Source organism: Alosa sapidissima, chromosome 22 (assembly GCF_018492685.1).
Source record: "Alosa sapidissima isolate fAloSap1 chromosome 22, fAloSap1.pri, whole genome shotgun sequence".
Lineage (NCBI taxonomy): Eukaryota > Metazoa > Chordata > Actinopteri > Clupeiformes > Clupeidae > Alosa > Alosa sapidissima.
The window spans coordinates 28,042,577-28,062,761 of record NC_055978.1 but is presented as its reverse complement, the minus strand read 5'-3'; the positions used below and the strand labels follow the sequence as shown (position 1 = coordinate 28,062,761).

At 41.9% G+C, this 20,185-nt stretch overlaps 1 protein-coding gene across 1 annotated transcript; it reads right to left on the bottom strand.

Moving 5' to 3' along the window:
• Positions 1–9,995: 9,995 nt before the first annotated feature.
• On the bottom strand, positions 9,996–19,450 carry fshr (follicle stimulating hormone receptor). The gene is made up of 10 exons (XM_042079059.1): positions 17,738–19,450; positions 15,593–15,664; positions 14,942–15,016; positions 14,618–14,692; positions 14,326–14,400; positions 13,964–14,044; positions 13,266–13,334; positions 12,565–12,639; positions 11,886–12,071; positions 9,996–11,691 (listed from the first exon to the last, which is right to left on the bottom strand). Exons 1-10 carry the CDS (start codon positions 17,917–17,919, stop codon positions 10,557–10,559), a joined length of 2,025 nt encoding a protein of 674 aa, XP_041934993.1. The 5' UTR covers positions 17,920–19,450; the 3' UTR covers positions 9,996–10,556.
• Positions 19,451–20,185: the final 735 nt, after the last annotated feature.

The window sequence follows — 20,185 nt, the reverse complement described above, 5'->3', positions numbered from 1 at the left end:
TAGCTAGCTGGCTACGATTTACATACAATAACAAAGATCCTTGCTCCTTTTCAACTCTCTGGTAATATTGCATTCACAAAATACAACCAATAGTACGATAATGTTAAATCTTACTTGTGAAAAGTAATCCCCCGAGCCCTGTTTGCGATGGTCCGCCGATTTGAGCAGGAATATGCTGCACATTGCTCTGGCATCTTGTTTCTTCTGCTGCAACTATAGTGGCTGCATTTCCTGTTTCCAGCAGCCAATGCTGTGTCTACTCTGGCACAAAGGCTCTGGCATTGCAGCAAATCACCCAGACGTAATTTTTTTTATTTCTGACGTCAGACGCAAAAAGTTTTTGCGCGTGGCACGCGTAAAAATTTGACGTCTGACGCTCAAACGTCTATTTTTTACTCCTGAAGAAGTAAAAAATCTACACGTGGAGGCGTTATTTTGACAGACGTTTTGTCTTGAACGTCTTGCCATAAAAAGACGACATGTGAATACACCGTGTCAATCATGTGATGTGTTGTGAATACACGGTACTAGGGCTGGGCGATAAACGATAGCGATATGTATCGCAATAGACATGTAATCAATATCAATAAAGAATACGTTCGATAGAACATTCGATAATTAAAAGCAACACACACCTCCTTACGTTGTACATAAATAAATAGGCTAAATATATCTTGCATTGTAGCTATGTGCAACTCTACCAGAGTAGGCGATAGTAGGACTACCTCAACACAGACTCTCTATGAGTCCTTGCTCCGTGCACACTCTCTCTCTCCCTCCCAAAAGGCGCATCCCTCATATGCACGTAATCCAAACATGCAAGACGACTGGCTAAATTGCTATTAAATCCGGTTAGCATCATTAGCAAGATGCACGAATTTCTTCAAAACTGTTGCATTCAAATTGACTGCTAAGTTCTAATCATCTCAATCCCGATGCAAATGGAAAAGTACTTTCCAAGACTCAAATGGGCCTGTCCCAAGAAGAAAAGGTATTCATTTGAAACTTAAACACACGTGGGGAAACTGAACAGTCTAACCAGTAGATTATGATAAACTAGCAAATTAAGCTACTTAGTTTACAATATTTTCAGGCTTCAACCAGTGCTGCTTTTCATTCAGACTTATGTGCACATTTATTATGACCGCCGCTAGCGAAGCGGTCATATAGGGATTGTCAACGTTTTTCGTCATCTACTTCCTGAATTTTTGGTCAACGATACCCGGGACACCGAACCACCGGGGCACATGAAATTTGGTGGGTATGTAGCCCCACTAGACTTTTACGGAAAAATTTTGTTTCGGGCCCCCCGAACCGCAAAAAAGCAGTTTTTCCTAAATAACTACCTGAACCGTGGCACTGAGGATGAAGAATCTTTTATGGTATGTTGGTCTCAAGGGCCCACATCAACCTGGCCCATAATCACTCATTTGTGATTTGCACCCCCCCGGTAAAAAATGAAAATGCAATATTATTCTGCTTTAATCGCCCCTATCTTCAGTTAAGATGTTCAGAACTGCACCAAATTTTATGTGTATGATTGACCTGGCATTCTCTGGGGGTATTTCGTAGAATTTCATCACTGGGGCGGGTCTAAAAAAAATTAGGTTATGTGTACATTTAGTGACTGTACACTCATTGGCCTGTAGATGGCAGTGCACACATACATGTACACATGCACACACACACAGGCACCCACATACTATCGGTATTAGAACGGCCGATACATAATTACAAATTCAGTAGGATTAAAAGAAAGCCAAAATAAATATTCATCATCATCATCATGGCTGCATTTCCAGTATTGGCGATAAGTAGTCGTTTGTCCACTAGATGGCGCATCGTTGCAGTGAGACGTAATTTTGTTGGAAGTTAAAAGTAGGTTGGAAAAACAATGGACGCTTCCTATAAGGACTGTAGTTTACCGCAGAGAACGTCTAATAAGGATAGGACGATGTTCACATGAAATGTAATTCCCATTTCTTCTTGAAGCCGAAATAAATCTGAGGATGTTTATCGGACATGCTTGGTTTTTACTGCAGGTACGTTAATCTTATAATATCAATAAGGACCTAGGTAATGTTACCGTTAGCGTTGGTTGAGTGATGGAGGCCAATTTGATTGATTGCATTTGTAGAAAACTATAAATGCGGTTATACCAAGCAAATTGATAGCAGCACTGTAATTGTATCTTTCGACTGTCATTTGTTGCACGTGCTACAAAAATCATTCTGTGCAATGGAAGATTTACCAACGTTACACAGGTCTGATACAATTTGGCCTATACATGCGTGAGACTGAGACGCCGGTTTATTTTGTTTTAAGTGCGTGCAGGGTGTGAGAGGGGAATTGATGTGCTTTGATTCCAGCTTGGTAGTTGTAGTCTGTGAAATTAAAAAACATGTGTGTGTGAAGTATCCAAACAATGACACCTTCATTCCATTATGGCTGCTTTAGCAACACACCTTAAGCTACTGTGTAGTGGGTCCCATTTAGAAGTGGCTACTTCATTCGCGCTTTCCTTGACTCATGGAGCTGCATGAATTTTATTACAACTTTTCGCCACGATATGGCAGTTTAAGTCCGCTTGATACTGTAAGGCGTGTATTTATTTGTGTCGCCAGCATAGCCTATTGACAATTTATGTTGTAAATAGGCCTACCTTATAAGCCTACCTGTAGCTTAGGGAAGCTAACAGCTTTCTATTAGGATCTAGTTTGTTAGTTACAGTTTTGTCATGTCACTCCCTGATGCATTTTTGCATTTAGAATAGCCAGAACGTGGATATCTCAATCGGAAAATTAAACAATATCGGGTGCCTATGGACTAGGCTGGGTGAACCCAGCCTGATCTGCCCGCTATTTATTTTTTGATTTCTTAAAAGATTGAGCTTGGTCTGGTGAAAGCCAGACTAGCCATGGACCTCAGTTACACAATGCAAGGGAACATGAATCAGCCTATATTTGCACGAACAATAACGGACAACAGCTCTCAGTTAAAATGTGTATGAACAGTCTAGCGACGCATTTCATCAAGGCCCATTTGGACATGTCAGTTATTTGCACCACTGGTTAGATGTAAAACAGCATTTCGTTTCAGACTACTGTTACTTAATTTGTGCATTAACAATAACGTTTCAGACTACTGTTACTTAATTTGTGCATTGACAATAAAGTATCACGTGAACTGAAGATGACTAAAATCTTATGTAGAAGAAGAAACATTCACAAAAAATCCATCCATCCAAAAATGACCTTTTTGATAGCTGTTGAAAACGGCATGGAACTGACAGAGATGTTTTTGTTTATAAATAAATAAATAAATAAATAAATAACATTATGCTGATACCTTTTGCTTTTCCCAAATACAATGTAGCCTACAGGTGTAAGTGACCTTTCATCAATCCAGTTGCAATGGATGAACTGTGATGAACTGCCCTACTTGTGATTGTTAGAGATTTTAAAGGTTTTATAACAATGCTACATCTTCTTTGGCTATTCTACAATCTTTTCACCTTTTCAGCACCAGGTAGGCTACTTTCTGTGCAGCCGCACACACACACACTCAGGCATGCCAAACAAGCATACACAAAAGTTTCAAGAGTGGGGGATGGAGTAAAATATGGAGACAAATTGAAGTGTGATTTCTTTTCGCGGAACAGATGTACAGGACTGAGTGGCGGTCATATTTTGTACTGCTATGCGGTACATCTAGTTTATTTGAGTGTTTTTCATGATTGTGTTTCTATTTCTTTTCCCTGTTTGCTTTGATTGATAACTGAGGTGATTAAAATCAGAGGAAGGTGAAGTTTAAAATAAAAGTGTTTAAATTGAACTTTTTCCCTCTTCTGGTCCTTATCTGAAATAGATTTTTTTTTTTAAATCAATAATTATCGATATCGACTGATATGAAATACTTATATCGTGATACAGTTTTCAGCCATATCGCCCAGCCCTACACGGTACCAATCATGTGTTGTGATCTCGCTGCTGGGGGGAGATCAGTGTTGTGAAGCCTTGCGCATGCACAGTTCTGCCCGAAATAGATGCCCGATAATGGCCCAAAATGCGTTGCAATATGGCCGCAGAGTGGAGGGACTTGCCTAAAGGACTTTGGTGTATCATAAAGTGGTGTTTGGGAATCAAAAGTGCATCATGGGTGTCTTTAGCCTGGCTAGCGCCACCACTTCTCAATGAGACGTGGTCTGGGAACCAAACGTTCATTTTCTCGTATTTGAAAAAAATGCCCAGATCCGTTTATTGGGTGCCACGGATGTCTATCAAATGCGTCTGTGCATAGCTCATCATCGTCTTGCTTTCCCCCCTGTTCTGTGATTGGTTCCCTATCTCAGGCGAAAATTTGCTCCATGGTCTCCAGGCTGCCTTAGCAGCGTGAATCAAATCGCGCGCAAGGCAGCATGGGAACACCCAGGCTAGGGTGTCTTGGTGAGGTTCTTGGATCCTTTTGATGATTTCTGGCTTCAGAAAAATTCCCCACTTCCATAAATTGAGAGGAAATATCTTCTCCAAACAGTAGCTGGAAGTCCTGCAGCACCTAAAATCACCACCATGACACAGACAAAACAAGAGTTAAGTCAAAACAACTTTTGCCAACTTTTGGTTAGGCACTCCAGACACCAACTGGAACTACCAAGGAACGACACAAGTGCGACTGCCCAGGGGCAGTAGTTCACATGACCAAACTTTGTGTCCTTGTTTGCGATTGGGAGTTCAAACTAGACCTTTTCTAGAAACACCAAACCCAAAAACAATGGAGCAAACTACCAAGGTTGCGACGCAAGTTAGCCAACGACGCTTTCTAGAAACGAGCCCCTGGTTAGTTCTGTGGCATAAATTCTCATAGTTACCAAGCTGGGATTCACGTAAACCACACTAATGGAACGGAACTCTCACTAAAATTAGCGAGACTTATCGAAATAAGCCAGGTTTAGCCTTTAGCGAAGTTGATGGAATTAGCCCTCAGGTGTGAGCAGAAAATAGACATATCGAGGCTTGACTCAGGGGTATACGTTAAGTGATACTACGATTGCAGTTATGTGATATATTTGTCAAACCAGGCTTTCAGCTCAGATCTGTGTGCCACCTGTAAGATATATGACAGGATCCTACACGTGAGATAACTTCGTTTTTAAGACAATTGATTGGTCAGTGTGCGGTAGATTACACTATTTGAGCTATATCTTAGCACATAACCTCCTCCAGACCAGGTTTGGTTGACAGCATAAGATACCATAGTGATATAGCGACACAAAAACAGATCCACTTTTGTCAAAGCATAGCCTGTTCCAGGGACAATGGACTTGGTAATATAATTGAAATATATAAGTCACTTTGGATAATAGTGTCTGCTAAATTAATAAATGTAAATTTAGGTTTGGGAAGTCAGGTAGGTCTAATTATGAAATACTGTTTTCCAGATGATGGCTGTGTAGCTTAATCATGGATTACTTTATGATCACAAAGCTGTACTGTTTGACACCCATCTGCCTGTTATGAAGTCCAAGGTTCAGCGTGTGATGTCATATCGCAACATTAAAAAGGTGGACCCGAGGAACTTAGTTCTCTAATTGCCACTTGTCCCTCCCCTGCTTTTAATACTTCATTGGGGGATTTAGTTGACCACTATAATGACTGCATGTCTACAGCACTTGACAGACTTGCTCCTATGAAGACACGAACTGTTGTGCAGTCTGCTCCTTGGTTTACACCTAAACTTCGGCATATGAAATCCTTGGGCCGACGCCTGGAGCGGCTGTCAAAAAACACTGGTCTTAATACGCACAAAGACATGTATTCTGAAAACCTGCATCAGTATAAAAACACACTCTGTGTTGCAAAAACATCATACTATGCAAAGATAATCAGTGAAGGACAAGGAAACACCAGGGCTCTCTTTTCTACTGTTAATGGTCTCCTTAAGCCACCTGATAACATCACCCACCAGGAACTCTCTGCTCAGCCTTCCTGAACTTTTTCAATACCAAAATTGAGGCAATCCACCAACAATTAGAATGTTCCATTACTCAGTTGAAACAAACATACTCACCGAGCACTCTCGGCTCACCTTCCATCAATGAACTCTGTGAATTCAGTCTCCCTGCTGAAAGTACCATCTGTGGCCTCATCAAAAAGTGCAATTCCTCCACCTGTCAGCTGGACCCTCTTCCAACAAGCCTGGTTAAGAGCTGCCTGCCATCTATTGCTCCGATGATTACATCAATATTTCACACCTCTCTTCTCTCTGGCACTGTACCACCATCCTTTAAAACTGCTATTGTCAGACCAACACTGAAAAAACCTGGATTGGATTCTGACAACTTCAACAACTACAGGCCTATTTCCAACTTTCCTTTTCTCTCCAAAGTTCTTGAGAAGATAGTAGCAACTCAACTCCAGGATCACCTGAAGGACAATGACTCAATTAAAATTACTAATGACCTCCTGATGATGGGACTTATTTCCATTCTGATTCTCCTTGATCTCAGTGCAGCCTTTGACACCATCTCCTCCTGGAGCGTTTAGCCAATATCGGAGTGCGGGGCAGTGTTCACCAGTGGTTCACCTCCTATCTCTCTGGAAGGACACAGTTTGTACAAATGCTGAGTTGCAAGTCTGAGAGCACTGCTGTGACAAGAGGGGTACCCCAGGGGTCTGTGTTGGGTCCTCTGTTGTTTATTATCTACCTCCTCCCACTTGGCACTATCCTCAGGCAACATGGGGCCTGTTGCACAAAAGCAGAATTAAGACATCCGGGATAAGTTACTGAGCTGCGCTCAATGAATCCAAAACAAGAGCGTACAGGCTTAATTGGTTGTACAACGTGCAAGCCAGGATGAGCAGACACGGATTCATCAAGCCAGGTTAAACCTATCCAGGTGAAACCTATCCTGTATCCATCCAACTTCCGGTCGTCAAATGTCTATGGGAAATAACATGGCGTTTCGAAAGATCGTATCTGTCAAACTCTGTAGGTGACAAAGTAGAAAAAGATGGTGGGCCGATTGGCCTACACACTTCTGCCATCTAGTTTCCACTGGATATTTTGATTGTCGGTGCCATTTAAGTAGTGAACGATTATTAATGCTAACCGGGAGCTAGTTCCGATGTACGCGGGCGGAGGAGGGCGTTAGATCTTGCTCACAACCAACCAGTCACAACCTAACGTGATGGTCATTTTCACGTGTGATTCATGCGTGGTTTCAGTGGTCTATAAATGTAAATCGTTTGCAAGGTTCAGCCTCTTTTCAACATGACTTAAAGCGATGGTTCTGAGTAGTTTCACCCTAGGGTCCTTTGCACCAGTAGTATAACTATGACCTTTAGTCCAATAACGAGGCATTAGAAAGTTTGTAAGTGCACCAGGAGTTTATTTAAATAAGACTTGCCTGATTATCTGCTACTATACCGATGCGTCGACGTTTCTTCTGTGATTTGGGAAAAGCCTGTAAAAGTCCTGGCAGGAGTATACACTGGAGTATATTGAGGATTTTGTACACTTGTCAGTGTGTTTTATATAGTTTTAGTGGTGTCCATTCTTTCGTCAGTGTTGGTGCAGAGTTTCTTTTTACTGCACGAACTCCCAGGGTATCTATAATCTGATTGAGTCCTTCAGGTGCGCATATTACGTCATTATGTCTTGATAAGTGAAGTCGCCTGAGGACAATGGCTGCCTGACAACGGCTGTCTGACTTCGGCGAAAGGTAAGGTGAAATGTAAGATAGTTTGTCTGAAGAGTTTTCTTTGCCCAGCATTTGTAACTTTCTTTTAACGTTCCTGTCCTGCATGTTTAAACTTAACGTTTGTGCTAAGGATGTAGGCTACTGGGTTCACGAGGTGTTGTGGGATTCTCACGTTAACGTTACTAACGTTAGAACCAAAGATTCTAGAGTGCAAAAATAATTCCGTGCAAATGCATGGATTCCAGTTGCTCCCAGTAGCATCAACTGGAATCCATGCATTTCCACGGAATTATTTTTGGAATCTGATCCCTTATCATACCTGTTCATTCGTACTCGTCGCTTGACTTATCGTGACTAAATTCAAGATGTCTCTTTTTAAAGGTGAACTATGCATAATTGGCAATTTCCTTACTGTTTTCTCAGTTTTTGCTTCTTTTTCGCTGGCTCTGTCATGACGAATGTCTGAGAAACTCCATCGCTACCTTTTTCTAGGCGGTGCCTGGCGTGTATAGTGTATTTGAATGCAGTAAAGCAATTTGTTACACTCGTTATACTTCCTGACACTGAGGCCGTCGGCCCGCAGTTGCAAGGGTGGTTTTTCCTCTCACAGGTGCTAGGGGGAAGCGAGACGGGCACCATTCAACCCGAAAAAAGTCATATAACCATTCCAATGACTCTGAAGCTGTTAAATGAAGGTAAATTAAGCTAAAAAACTTGCATATTAACCTAAAAAACCTGCATAGTGTGCCTTTAAATTGCCGATGCTCGAGGCACCCCCATCGAAAAACTGTTAGTAGCATCGGCTAACTAGCGCCAGATTTCTGAGTGCAGGGGACAAGCCGAGATGAGCTATGAGACATACGTTCACACTCGGTATCATGTTTCAACACACTTTAGGTCAGCGTTTCTCAAACTGTGGGTCGCGAGACATGCCAGGTGGGGCACGAACTGACGTGAAAATCAGGAGTTTATTTATTTATTTATTTATCTGTAGACTGGGCCCAGGTAGCACCCGATGTGCAATGGACGCACTGTGTTATTCACAGGGAAGCGCTCGTGTCAAGGCAGCTTAGTTAGTCCCGACCTACATGAGATTTTGAACGTTGTTGTGAGAGTGGTGAATTTCATCAAAACCCGGCCCTTAAAAGCGCGTCTATTCTCCGCACTTTGCAAAGAGATGGTAGCTGACCAAAAGGCTGTACTGTTTCACAGCGAGGCAAGGTGGCTTTTCCGAGGTAAAGTGATGTCGCGCGTGTTTGAGCTCGGAGTCGCCTCTTCTTGGAGGAAGAGTGCATGTTTGAATCTGCAAGCACGTTCACTAATGAACATTTCTTGACGAAGCTGGCCTATTTTAGCGATAGCCTATATTTGATATATCTTAGCGATACATTTGAGTTAAATGTCCAGTTACAAGGCAAGACAAGCACCTACCTCACCTAGCAAATAAGATTACTGCATTTACCAAAAAAACTTGAGTATGGGACAGGCGCCTCGATCGCGACAGTATTATGCCTTTGAGATTTCTGAGCGAAATCACTGAAACGTCTGATTGGGAGGCACTCTTGTGATCCCATGTATTAAACAGTAGGCCTACATCACATCCCTGCAAAGTTTATTTCAAAAATATTTCCCAACCAGCCGTGCTCAGTATGACTGGATTATGGATCCATTTAATGCAGCATGTTGGTATTTCATTGAATATATTGTACAATGCTGTAAAATGGCCTATGCTTCCTAATATGTTGCTGGAAAACAGAAATATGTGTGTTATGTATTTATTTATTATTATATCTGCAACACCAGCTGATTTTAACTCTGTTGAAGAGGATATATTTAGAACTTGTCATTATTTCAATAAATTTGACAATTTTAAGCTTGACCTACCACTTTCTTAGAGCGATGAGGGACATGTGGGGCTTGAGAATGCCTCCTTGATCAAAGTGGGGAATGAAAGAAAAAGTTTGAGAACCACTGATCTAGTTTGTTAACTACCAGTCACGAGTTGGGTCGCGATAGTCTGTCATTTTTAAAAAGTGGGTCCCCAGAAAAAAAGTTTGAGAAACACTGCTTTAGGTCAATATCACACCGGAATTCTCCTTTAAGCCTATCCACGATGAGGATCCCATGACAGAGGTGCTGCAGTTGGGTTTTCTTCCTAATAAATACGACTAGTGTGTTACCCAGAATGTACAGTAGGCCTAATACTGTACCACCTTCTAATGTTGTATAGGCCTACTGTTAATGCTGTCATATTGTAGTCAAACAGTGCTGATGTAAATAAGAAGCATTTCTTTAATCTTCTGATTAATATATTTTTACATATTGGTGTGTATGCATTTCATTACATTGACACGCGCATCAGTATTTAACATTAAAAGCACGTTTTCAAAAGTTCAGATATGATGGCACCCTTGGTAGTGTTGTAGGCAGTTAGGTTCTAATATACAAATCATTCAGCTAATTAAAGGTGCACTTTACAAACAAAAATTACAGTATACAACACAAAACATGGACTATCAGCAAAGCCAGGTATTGTTTTTTCCTCATCATTCAGTAAAATTACAAAACAGGGTTTTAGTCAGGTGTCTCAGTTCCTTTTAGGAATAATAAAATAAAAGTGTTCTTAGTTTGCCCAGTCCAGACTGGGTCTGTCCTTTTAAAAATTGGCCTTAAACTAATTGTCTTCATAGCAAAAATGAATTAAAGTTAAGCTTAAGCTTGAGAGAAATGGACTGGTCTGTCTGGTCCGGTGAATTGTTTTTGCTTTTTGAAAGCCCCTTAATCCAAAGTCCAAAACCTTTAACATTATTGACACATGTAATGTGATAGGGTGGAGCACAGCAAGACCACTTCCCGGTCAGTGTTTATGAGTCATGTGGATCAGTGAATAGATAGTGCTTTCACTGGTCTTCGGAGAGGGCACCCAGACACCATTCTGAACTGAGGAGGATTCTGTGCGGTAAATCTGCGCCTGCATTTTAAAGCAGCCAAAGCGACTGGCCAGCACAAAGAAGTCCCGTTTAAACGTTTTCGTAAAAAAGGCGTAGAGGAAGGGGTTCGCGCACGAGTTGATGGGATAGAAGAGCACCAGCAACACCTTGGCTTGTGACACGTTGATCAGTGGCCACTTGAATGCCGCTGAGATAGCAAAGAAGGATATGGGCGCCATGCACAGGAAGTCAGTGAAAATAAGCACAGCCATTCGCTTGGCCAGCCGCGTGTCTGAGGCACTGGTGAGCGGGGCCAGAGCCTGGGGGTGGCACACGGTGGTGTAGATGCGCAAGTAGCAGGCGCACACTCCCAAGAAGGCGGCCACGTTCAGCAGCAGAAGCAACGCCACGTAGCTCTGCGACGCCGCCGTCTTCACATCCATGGGAAGGCAGATGCTCACCTTCATGTAGCTGCTGGCGACGCCCACTGCCGGGAACAGCGCCGCCAGCCAGGCGAACACCCAGCCGCCCGCCATCAGAGCGGCCGCGTGGCGCAGACGCAGCTTGCGCTCCAACTGCATGGCGTACGTTATGGTGTGCCATCGCTCCAGGGTGATGACTGTCAAAGTGTAGACGGACAGCTCGCTTGCAAACACCGTGAAGAAGCCAGCTGCACGGCAACCCACGCCCATCTGCCAGTCGATGCCAAAGTTGTAGTACTGTGCTCGAGTGTAGATGTCCACCGATGCGATGATCATTAGGTAGATACCCATGCACAGGTCCGCAAAGGCCAGGTGGCACATAAGGAAGCGTGGCACGGTCAGCTTGTAGCGGCTGGTCAGAAGGACCAGCAGCACCACGGCGTTGCCCACGATGGCCAGCACACAGATGATCCAGATGAGCACACGCAGGTAGGTGTGACCCATGATGTCCTCACAGGGGTTGAAGGCGTCTGGTTTGGGATAGCAGAGGATTTCCGTCTTCATCTCGCAGTAATCACGGTAGAGGATCGGCTCCTCTGCAGGGAGGTTGGGGTTGTCACAGATAACGTGCCTCTCTGACCTAATATAGACGCAAAAAAAGATGCACATTCAAAGGGTTTGCCTTGGCCTACAACATCTTTAAAAATGTGTAAAAGGTTTAATCTGTTGTGACATTGGTGTAATTATAAAAACACAACCATCTGGCCCTGTGGAGCCAAAGAAAGCCTTGGGGGCAGCACGGTTCTGCTCTGAGAATGGAGTAAAGCAACTGACCTATTCTTCCTGAAGTTGGCGAAGGCACAGCAATGGCTAGGATATGTGAGGTTGGCTTCTATGAGGTCTGCAAAGAGGTCCAGCCTAGGCAGCATTCTCAGGGAGTACACAGAGGTGGCCACAAGACTCTTGATGGTCCTTAACATGGTCTCTGGCAGAGCGTGGACATCTGTGTATGAAATGTCTCTGTGGAGCACATACTGAATGTGAGAATTATGCCTACTTTTTTCTGTTCTAAAGCAAGGAAGTACAAATGCTTTCAAAATCCACCAAAGTTAACTTGATTTCCATATCATTCAGATTTTAGATGTACAGAGACGAAGAGCCAGAATGCTTAAAATCTTCCATTCAGTTGTTGTGGATCATGTTTGGATCTATCTGAGCTTTCTGTAGTTTTCTACAAAAAAAACACCTCTAGTTTTCCCAGTATTCTAATTTAGTGCTTCAGTTTGATATGGTAACAAGACAGTGCTATGCATATGGCTGGAGCTCTGTGTCAATCATTCTGGTTTTGGTTGCCAAGTAATTTCCAAAATGCAGTCCTCATTCCCAACAAGAACCATTTTTTCTCTTCAAGGGACAGAATAATAACCATTTATTTATAGTCTTGACAAACACTGAGAAGGATATAATTCACAGGGCAGCATAAATAAGAATTCAAAAATAGAATAGTGCTTACAGAGAGATAGGACCCTCAGCTCCTAAGAAGGCGTCTCTGTGGATGAGGATGAGCTCTTGGTTTCCCATAAGAGACCTAGACAGATTGAAAGTGTGTGTGTGTGTGAGAGAGAGAGTAAATGGAATATTGTCAGAAAGCTGAAGTTCAATAACATGCATTACTGAAATGTTTGATGAGCAAAACTGTAAGAATTGCAAGACTTTCAGAGAAATAAGCATTATTGTAATGAAACACAGCAAATAAGAGTTTGCCTGTGAGAATTATGTATTAGAATTATTTCAGTTTAAAACTATTGGCATTAATTTGCTGAAGTCAATAATGTTTTAGCATAATTTCCACTTCTTTTAATAAGTTAACCAAGGCTTGTACAATGATTTTGCTAAGTTTCTTCAGCTATAGGTTAATACATGGAGACAGGCTGTACATTTATTGTCTTCATTCATTGATTTTCTTCATTCATTGGGGCACTGCGGTTAATACGTATGTGCTTATATACGTAGGTGTTAATACACTTTTTTTATTTGCATAAAACACTGTCCTGTGGTTTATACATAATGCATCTAATACACATGACATTGTATTATTTACCAGTTTTTGTTCATATCTAATGCAGGTAATTGCAGTGGTTTAATGGGGGGTACAGAATAATGTGAAAAAAGATAGACAAAAAGTCTGGAAAGGTGTGTTGTTTCTTCACTTACAATGTTCGCATTTTGGTGCCATTGAAAGCAAAGCTCTCCACCTTGGTGAGACCATTTTTAGTCAGCCTCCTATTATGCAGAGTTCACACACACACACACAGGGAGAGAATTGAGGATTAAAATATTGTAGCGACCAGAGGGAGGGAGACATGCTGATTTGAGCTAGTTAGCACAAAGGCTCATGGGACTGTTTTTGGTTGAGATAAAAGTCATGTTTTAGTGTTGTTATGTGTATGTTAACTTGCTTTCTGTGGTTTCCAGTGTGTGTGACTGATAATAGTGTCAAGTTCATGTTGAGGCAGCCTATCCCCCAAACAAAAATAAAACGGTGTGTGGAGTTTCTCTGGGAGGGGGGGGGGGGGGGGTACCTGTCTGGTGGTCCTTTTTGTGTTGTATATTTGTTTGTTGTACAAAAGTGACTGCTTTGAAATGTAAATTTCATGTAAATTTGTTTGTTTCCAGTTTTCAGAGCCTGCTGCCTACCGAGAGTTTTTCTTTTTACAGTGTACTCATAGGATGGGCAACTAGGGAATCGTGAGGAGATGTTTGCTGAATGTGACAAAAATGTACGGGCTTGAAATTGGGCATGATCGCTAGCATTTTACTATCTCCATGATGTATTTCTTGTCATGACTCATGTCATCACTACACTCTCAGTGTGTCCTTGTGGGCCTCTGGAGGGACCAGCTGCTACTCACAGCTCTGAGATGGTGTCCATGCTCAGTCCCAGGAACGCATCGCTAGGGATGACCTGCAGATGCATGTTTTCCTGGAGATCCCTGGGGAACAAAAAGAAACAGACTTTATTATATATATAATATGTGTATTTTGTATAGACCCCTTCAAGAGAGTTCCATTATCAGCATCAGAGTTGGCCCCACAAGGCTTCCGTTTTAACATTACATTAACATTATCTTAATGCAGAGGAAGTAGATTGGGAACCAAATAGAACATTCAAGCATTGTTTTTGTTTTTATTGTTGAAGGGGTCTATAGGATGGTATGGAGTCTTTGCGTTTGACACTAAACTGTAGAGCGGAAAGAACGGAAGGGCAACATACAGCAAAAAGTCCTCCGCAAATGAGTTGATCCTGGAGAAAACAGGCAGTGTTTTCAGTCCAGTGTTTGATATTGTCCTGAGGGTGTTGGCCATAAAGACACACACATACACAATCACACAGACAGAGATTTCAAATGTTTGTGAACACATCATTAGCTGGTATTTTTCACCCAGTGTACACATACAGTACAGTATATCCTCTGGGTGGCGCCATTGTCCAGCTGATCCAAAATTATTTGTAATTATTTTTTAAAAATGTAATATCTTTCGCTAGTAGTAGTATGGGTACTTACAAATGTTTCAGTTTAGGCAGGTTCAAGAAGGCATTCTTGTAAATGATGGCAAGATTTTTTGATTTAGTTATTGTTCTGTAGACAAAGAGCAGGTACGTCTTTAAATGAACCTAATCCACCCAAAATGACCTCTCAACTTTAGTCAACACAAAAAAAACAACACAAAAACACACATTTTGTTGCTATGGAACACCTGAGTAGCATGCCCAACAGTTAGTGAAGTTTTACATGTGTGTGCCAGACCTGTTTGTCTGTTAGCCTTGCCTTAGAGAACATGTATAGCTGCCAGTGGAATTCACTCAATGGTGAATTCACTCAACTCACATCTCTGACAGGCTGGGCAGATTGGCAAAGGAGAGATTATGGATCTTCTGCAGATTTCCATTCTCGGAGATCATTCTAGAGGATAGGAATGCAAGTGTTACTTATGCTCACAAATAATAAGCTACACGGGAGAAATGTGTAGCAACAACTCCATCATTTAAATGAGAGCAATAGAGGTGTTTCCTGTCCTTAACAATCTAAATGCTCGAGTGTAAAGTTTTTTCTTTTTTTTTTTAAAGCTTTTTTTCAGAAAGCTGCCTTGGTCATGGCTTTCTCTCATTCATTGTATGACCTAAATTGGAAAACACAAATGATGGAACCACTACGCACACATCACACATTTTAATATCATCACGAGGCCTTTTAATATTTACATACACATTTATGTGTGTGTGTGTATGAGAGAGGGAGAGACTCTCCTCCGTGTGATTTCTGTGATTCATATCTATTATGTTTTGGATCTCTTCCACACATCATGTTCTATATTAAGACAAAACATATTCAATCAAGACTAAATACCACTAAGGTTACAGGACTGTTGTTCGAGTTCATAACTATCCTTCTCCAAATTCCTCCTTCCCCTCCCAAGCAAACATACTTTGCAGATTAAAGACCCATTTCATCATTATAATCTGGTTTTGCATTACTCACATGGTTTTTAGGTGTTGTAAACCAAAGAAGGCTCTTTTTGGTATGATGCTGATGTGGGTTAGCTTGAATACTCTGTTAAGAAATAAGACATTATGTTTATATAAGGAGAACAACATTAACTATTTCTCTCACTGCATGGCATAGCTGTAATCCACAACTTAAATGATGCCCCTATTTTAAGTAAGGGAAAGTGAATAAGTATGTTACTTTGATACTGATTTCCTCTTAATGAAACCAAGAAACAATTCCAAATGTTTAAGTTGCCTTTCTTGGAAAGCAGAGACTACAGTCAACATGAAAAGAGCTTCTGGAAGTTTTTGTTTTATATTTCTGTGGTTTGCTTGTCTAGCTATTCATTTGGCTTTGAAAAAAGAAGGAATGTGCCACCTTTGCTGATGGCTGAGTTTAGCACAAAGGGGAGGGGGAGTATTTACCTCATAGGCACAGGGCAAAGAACACTTCAGCTATAGAGACTCTGGCTACCTCCCCTTAGAGATCACAGATCAAACCACAAAAAACAAATTGAACCAACTGTCCATTCCAAGATGCAGAAGTGAGCTATGGAAAAGCTCATACATGTGCAGACTCTTTAATGGCAACGGATTGTAGATTTCTACAATCTACAATATTTTAGCCTGTGTTTTAAGCATGGTTTTAAGTATGTAATATGATATTTTTATATCACAAATAATTCAGCGTTTATGATGACAATTGCCTTTATGTTGTCTTTATGAACTTGCAATAAGGCTGAAATTCAGTGAGCTAAACTAAAATCTGGCCCTGCAGGTGCTTAAAGGTCAATCTGCCATAATGCAACTCAAACGCACACTAACAGCTTGTTCTGTACTATACTGTAAGTTTGCCTGGAGTAGGCCTTGAGTTAAGCCTTCGCACATAGGGCTAGTTTAGGCGTTACACATAGGGCTAGTTTTAGGGCTAGTTTAGGCGTTGCACATAGGGCACATAGGGCTAGTTTAGGCGTTGCACACGTTGCACATAGGGCTAGTTTAGGCGTTGCACATAGGGCTAGTTTAGGCGTTACACAGCAGCCATTTCCTCCTCTTTCCCATTCTCGGTTCTTGATATTTTATTTTTTTTGTCCCTATGAACGCATTGTGATTTCAAAACGTGATACAGTGTAAAGATAATAAAGACTTTGTGTTCTCTGGTATGCAGTACAGGAAGAATGTGAAAACTGTTCCCTCTGCAGTGACCTGAGCCCATGAGAAAGGACACTTGAATGGACTTATGTGTCATCTCTTGCTTGCGTGTGAGCCCTGAAGAGACCCAGCTGCAGCTCTCACTATGTATCCACTGATATCAGGGCAGGACTCTGTGTTCCTGGTGAATTCAGTAGCCTAAGACCTGGCCACACACACACACACTCTCACACACACATATCCAGCACATGGCCAGAGAATGTAGCAACACAGCATTCATGTCATGACTACATCTACCAAATGAAGAAAGCAAATCCAATGATTGTTAAGTAACAAGTCACTTAAACAGCAAAAACAAGATTTACGTAGAACCGAGCTGTGCTCTTGAATCTTTGCTTAAAAAATGAGTTGGTCTCAGATCAGAGAGGCATGCCCTTTCAATAGGTTTGGAGGTGAGTTGACTGATTGGAGCCACTGATTAAAAGAGATGACCTGTGCTTGCCCCAAACTTAACTCAAGGCAAAAACCATGTTTCCATCAGCTCCCATAACCTTGATGAGATTACATAAAGTATGTATCAGTGTCAACTAAGGCAACATTTTTAAAATGTTTTCAACATCTGATGCCCATCATAACAAACCAGGCAAAACAGTGCAGACACATCCCATTATGAAAATATTTATGTGACAGGAAATGGTAGGGAATGTTCACTAGTCTGGGGGAATTTGAATTATCAGTTTCCTGTACTACACTCCATGTATGGTCTTATTGGTAGGTCCTCAAGCTTATCATCAAATCCTTCTTGAACCAATCTCATGATATTTATAACAATAATTTTAGCATGCAACAATATTTAGCACTGTAATTAATTTAAGAGCTTCCCTTACCATGGATAGTGCAAGTGAAAACAATTGTATTCATTTATAGCATGAGATGTATGCACAATATGCTGTATGTTTGTGTGTGTGTTTTCATGTGTACTTACATGTAGGTTGTGTTTTGGGGAATATTGGTAGGCACCTTTTCAACCTCCTTGTCCAAACAGAAGAAGGAGCGCACTGTTCCATTGGCCAGGCAGTGATGAGGTTGTGCCAGCGTGCTGTTGGCAGCCCCTCTGAGCCCCGTCAAAGACAGCCCCAGCATCACCATCAGCACCGCACTCTTCATCGTGATGTTTGGTGGAGAGTCCCCTGTGGTTGAGCCTCGTCGCTCTCTTTAGAGGGTTATCTGTTTCCGAGCTCGGCACACAGACACAGAAGATGGTCTTTGTGGATCCCCTGCGGATCAAGCCATGGAGCCACTGCTGACATCCAGACGGGTAATCATAGAGCAGAAGACCTACTACAGGTTGTGAGCTCTGGTTGTGCCGTATAGGGAGATCCCAGGGGATGGTAGAAGATGCTTGAACCGTTGAGTCTTTATCAGAAAGTTTCTTTCAAAGGACTGGAGCTGTGGTGGTCTCTAGATGCAGCGCGAGAATGAGGGTGGTCAGGACTGTATCGGCTGAAGCCATGGGAGACCTTGAGAGCCAAGACTGATGATAAGGAGAGCATGTTTTTTCTTTTTTTTAACATTATCTCTTCTTGTTTTCCTCCTGTTCTCCACTGTGAGGCTCCTTTCATTCATAATCACAGTTATTTCTGTGTCCATTGCTCTTCTCATCTTGGACTGGGGTGTTGAAAAACACTGAACACAGAGAGATATTTAGGGTGCAGATGCCACATTTGGCATTGATATGTGTTGTCAGTTTGATTACATGATTGATAACTTTGATGATAGACATGTCATATACACTTCAGAGTGTCCAATAAGAATTGTGTTACCTTGTTACATTTGTTACACTCAACCACTTGTTATGATCACATTTAGTGGCAATGGCCAAGTGGCTGCTTGGCATGTTTTGCATTTTAAGAGACACTGATATTCGTAGAGTAATAGTAGTAGACTACCAGCCATTTCCTCAATTTGGATACCATTATACCATATAGATTGAAGTTAGCATGTCTAACCTGCGAATAACACACCACCATAATAACACAAGTGTGAAGATGTGTGTTTGATTATTTAACTTTACGTCTCTGTTCCACAATTCTTCTTACGTCCCAAATGGCTAATGTAATGGAATGTCAGATTTCTGTTGTTTTCTAAAAGCACTTTTGTCCTAGATTTCTGTCCAAAAACATGTGGTAAGTAATCATGATACCTTGGAAAGAGAAATGAGTGTGTGTGTGAGAGAGAGAGAGAGAGAGTTGGCAGGAGCAGTTGGATTGATCCTGCTGCCTGTGTCCTTGTAGATGGTGAGTTCAGAGGGGACCACATTCCTGTGCAGAGGAGGTTCAAATCTGTGGGTGCCCTTTGATGCGCCTACTCCTGTCTCTCTCTCTCTGCACCTGTGTCTCCGCTCTGCCAAACACGACTGGCAGAAAGGATGGCCAAAGGAGAAGCCATGCCAATCCCTGCAGGGGTCTCCCGTCCTCATGGGACCCACACAAGCAGCAAAGCCTTGACTGGCAGTGCTGAGGTTAGCAGGCTGCTCTCTCTCTCAGCAGTATCTTACAGGAGAAAAAAGGATAACCATGGAAGATGACCGTGAGGGAAGAAAACATGTGAGTAGTGTTCCAGTGGAGAGAGGGCACCTGTAGCTTGGTCAGCTTCTTGAGTGCCGTTGAGAGCTGTCGCGGGCAGCTGGAGGGCAGAGCCCATCTTATCAGTGCCAAATGAAGGACAGAGAGTGGGACTCGAGCACTCACAGATGTGCTCCAGAACACTCCCTTTGGATCACAGGCGCCAGAGAGAGGGGAGAGGGACACAAAGGGACCGGCGACCAGCATGGATACGGGGGAAGGAGGAAGAAATGGCCAGATTATATAGGATTTATGCCCAATGCCCAAATATATGATTTATGGTTTTACTATTTTCTCTGATGCATACACACCTGCTTTAACATACTCATTTGTTATACAATAAGGAATTGTGAATTATAGGAAGTGTAGACTACACTCAATTAAGACTTAAATGTTTTCATAGCAATCAAGCACTGCAGTGTATCCTATAATTATTGTGTAAACGCACATCCACAGCTCCACACTCTCTCCCACATACAGTTCCATATGCATCTGTATGTTTTCCCATTAAAGAAGTACAATAGTATTTACAATTAAGTAATTCATTACAAAGGTTTCATAATTGATACAAACAACATGCTCTCTAATGGACTGGTAAGACATACTTCCATTCTCCATACTGTTTTGGTTCAAACGCATCTTGAAGTTTAAAAGGTACATATGCAGAAAGTCTGTACCCTGCCACCAGGGGTCAGCAGCAGGCTACTCAAGCAAGTGTAGAAGTGTGTCTTCTGTGTCTGTGTGCATTTGTAAATAGTATTGTATTAAGTTATGTACAGTATTGGAGCTATGCGCCTGTCTTTGCTCAC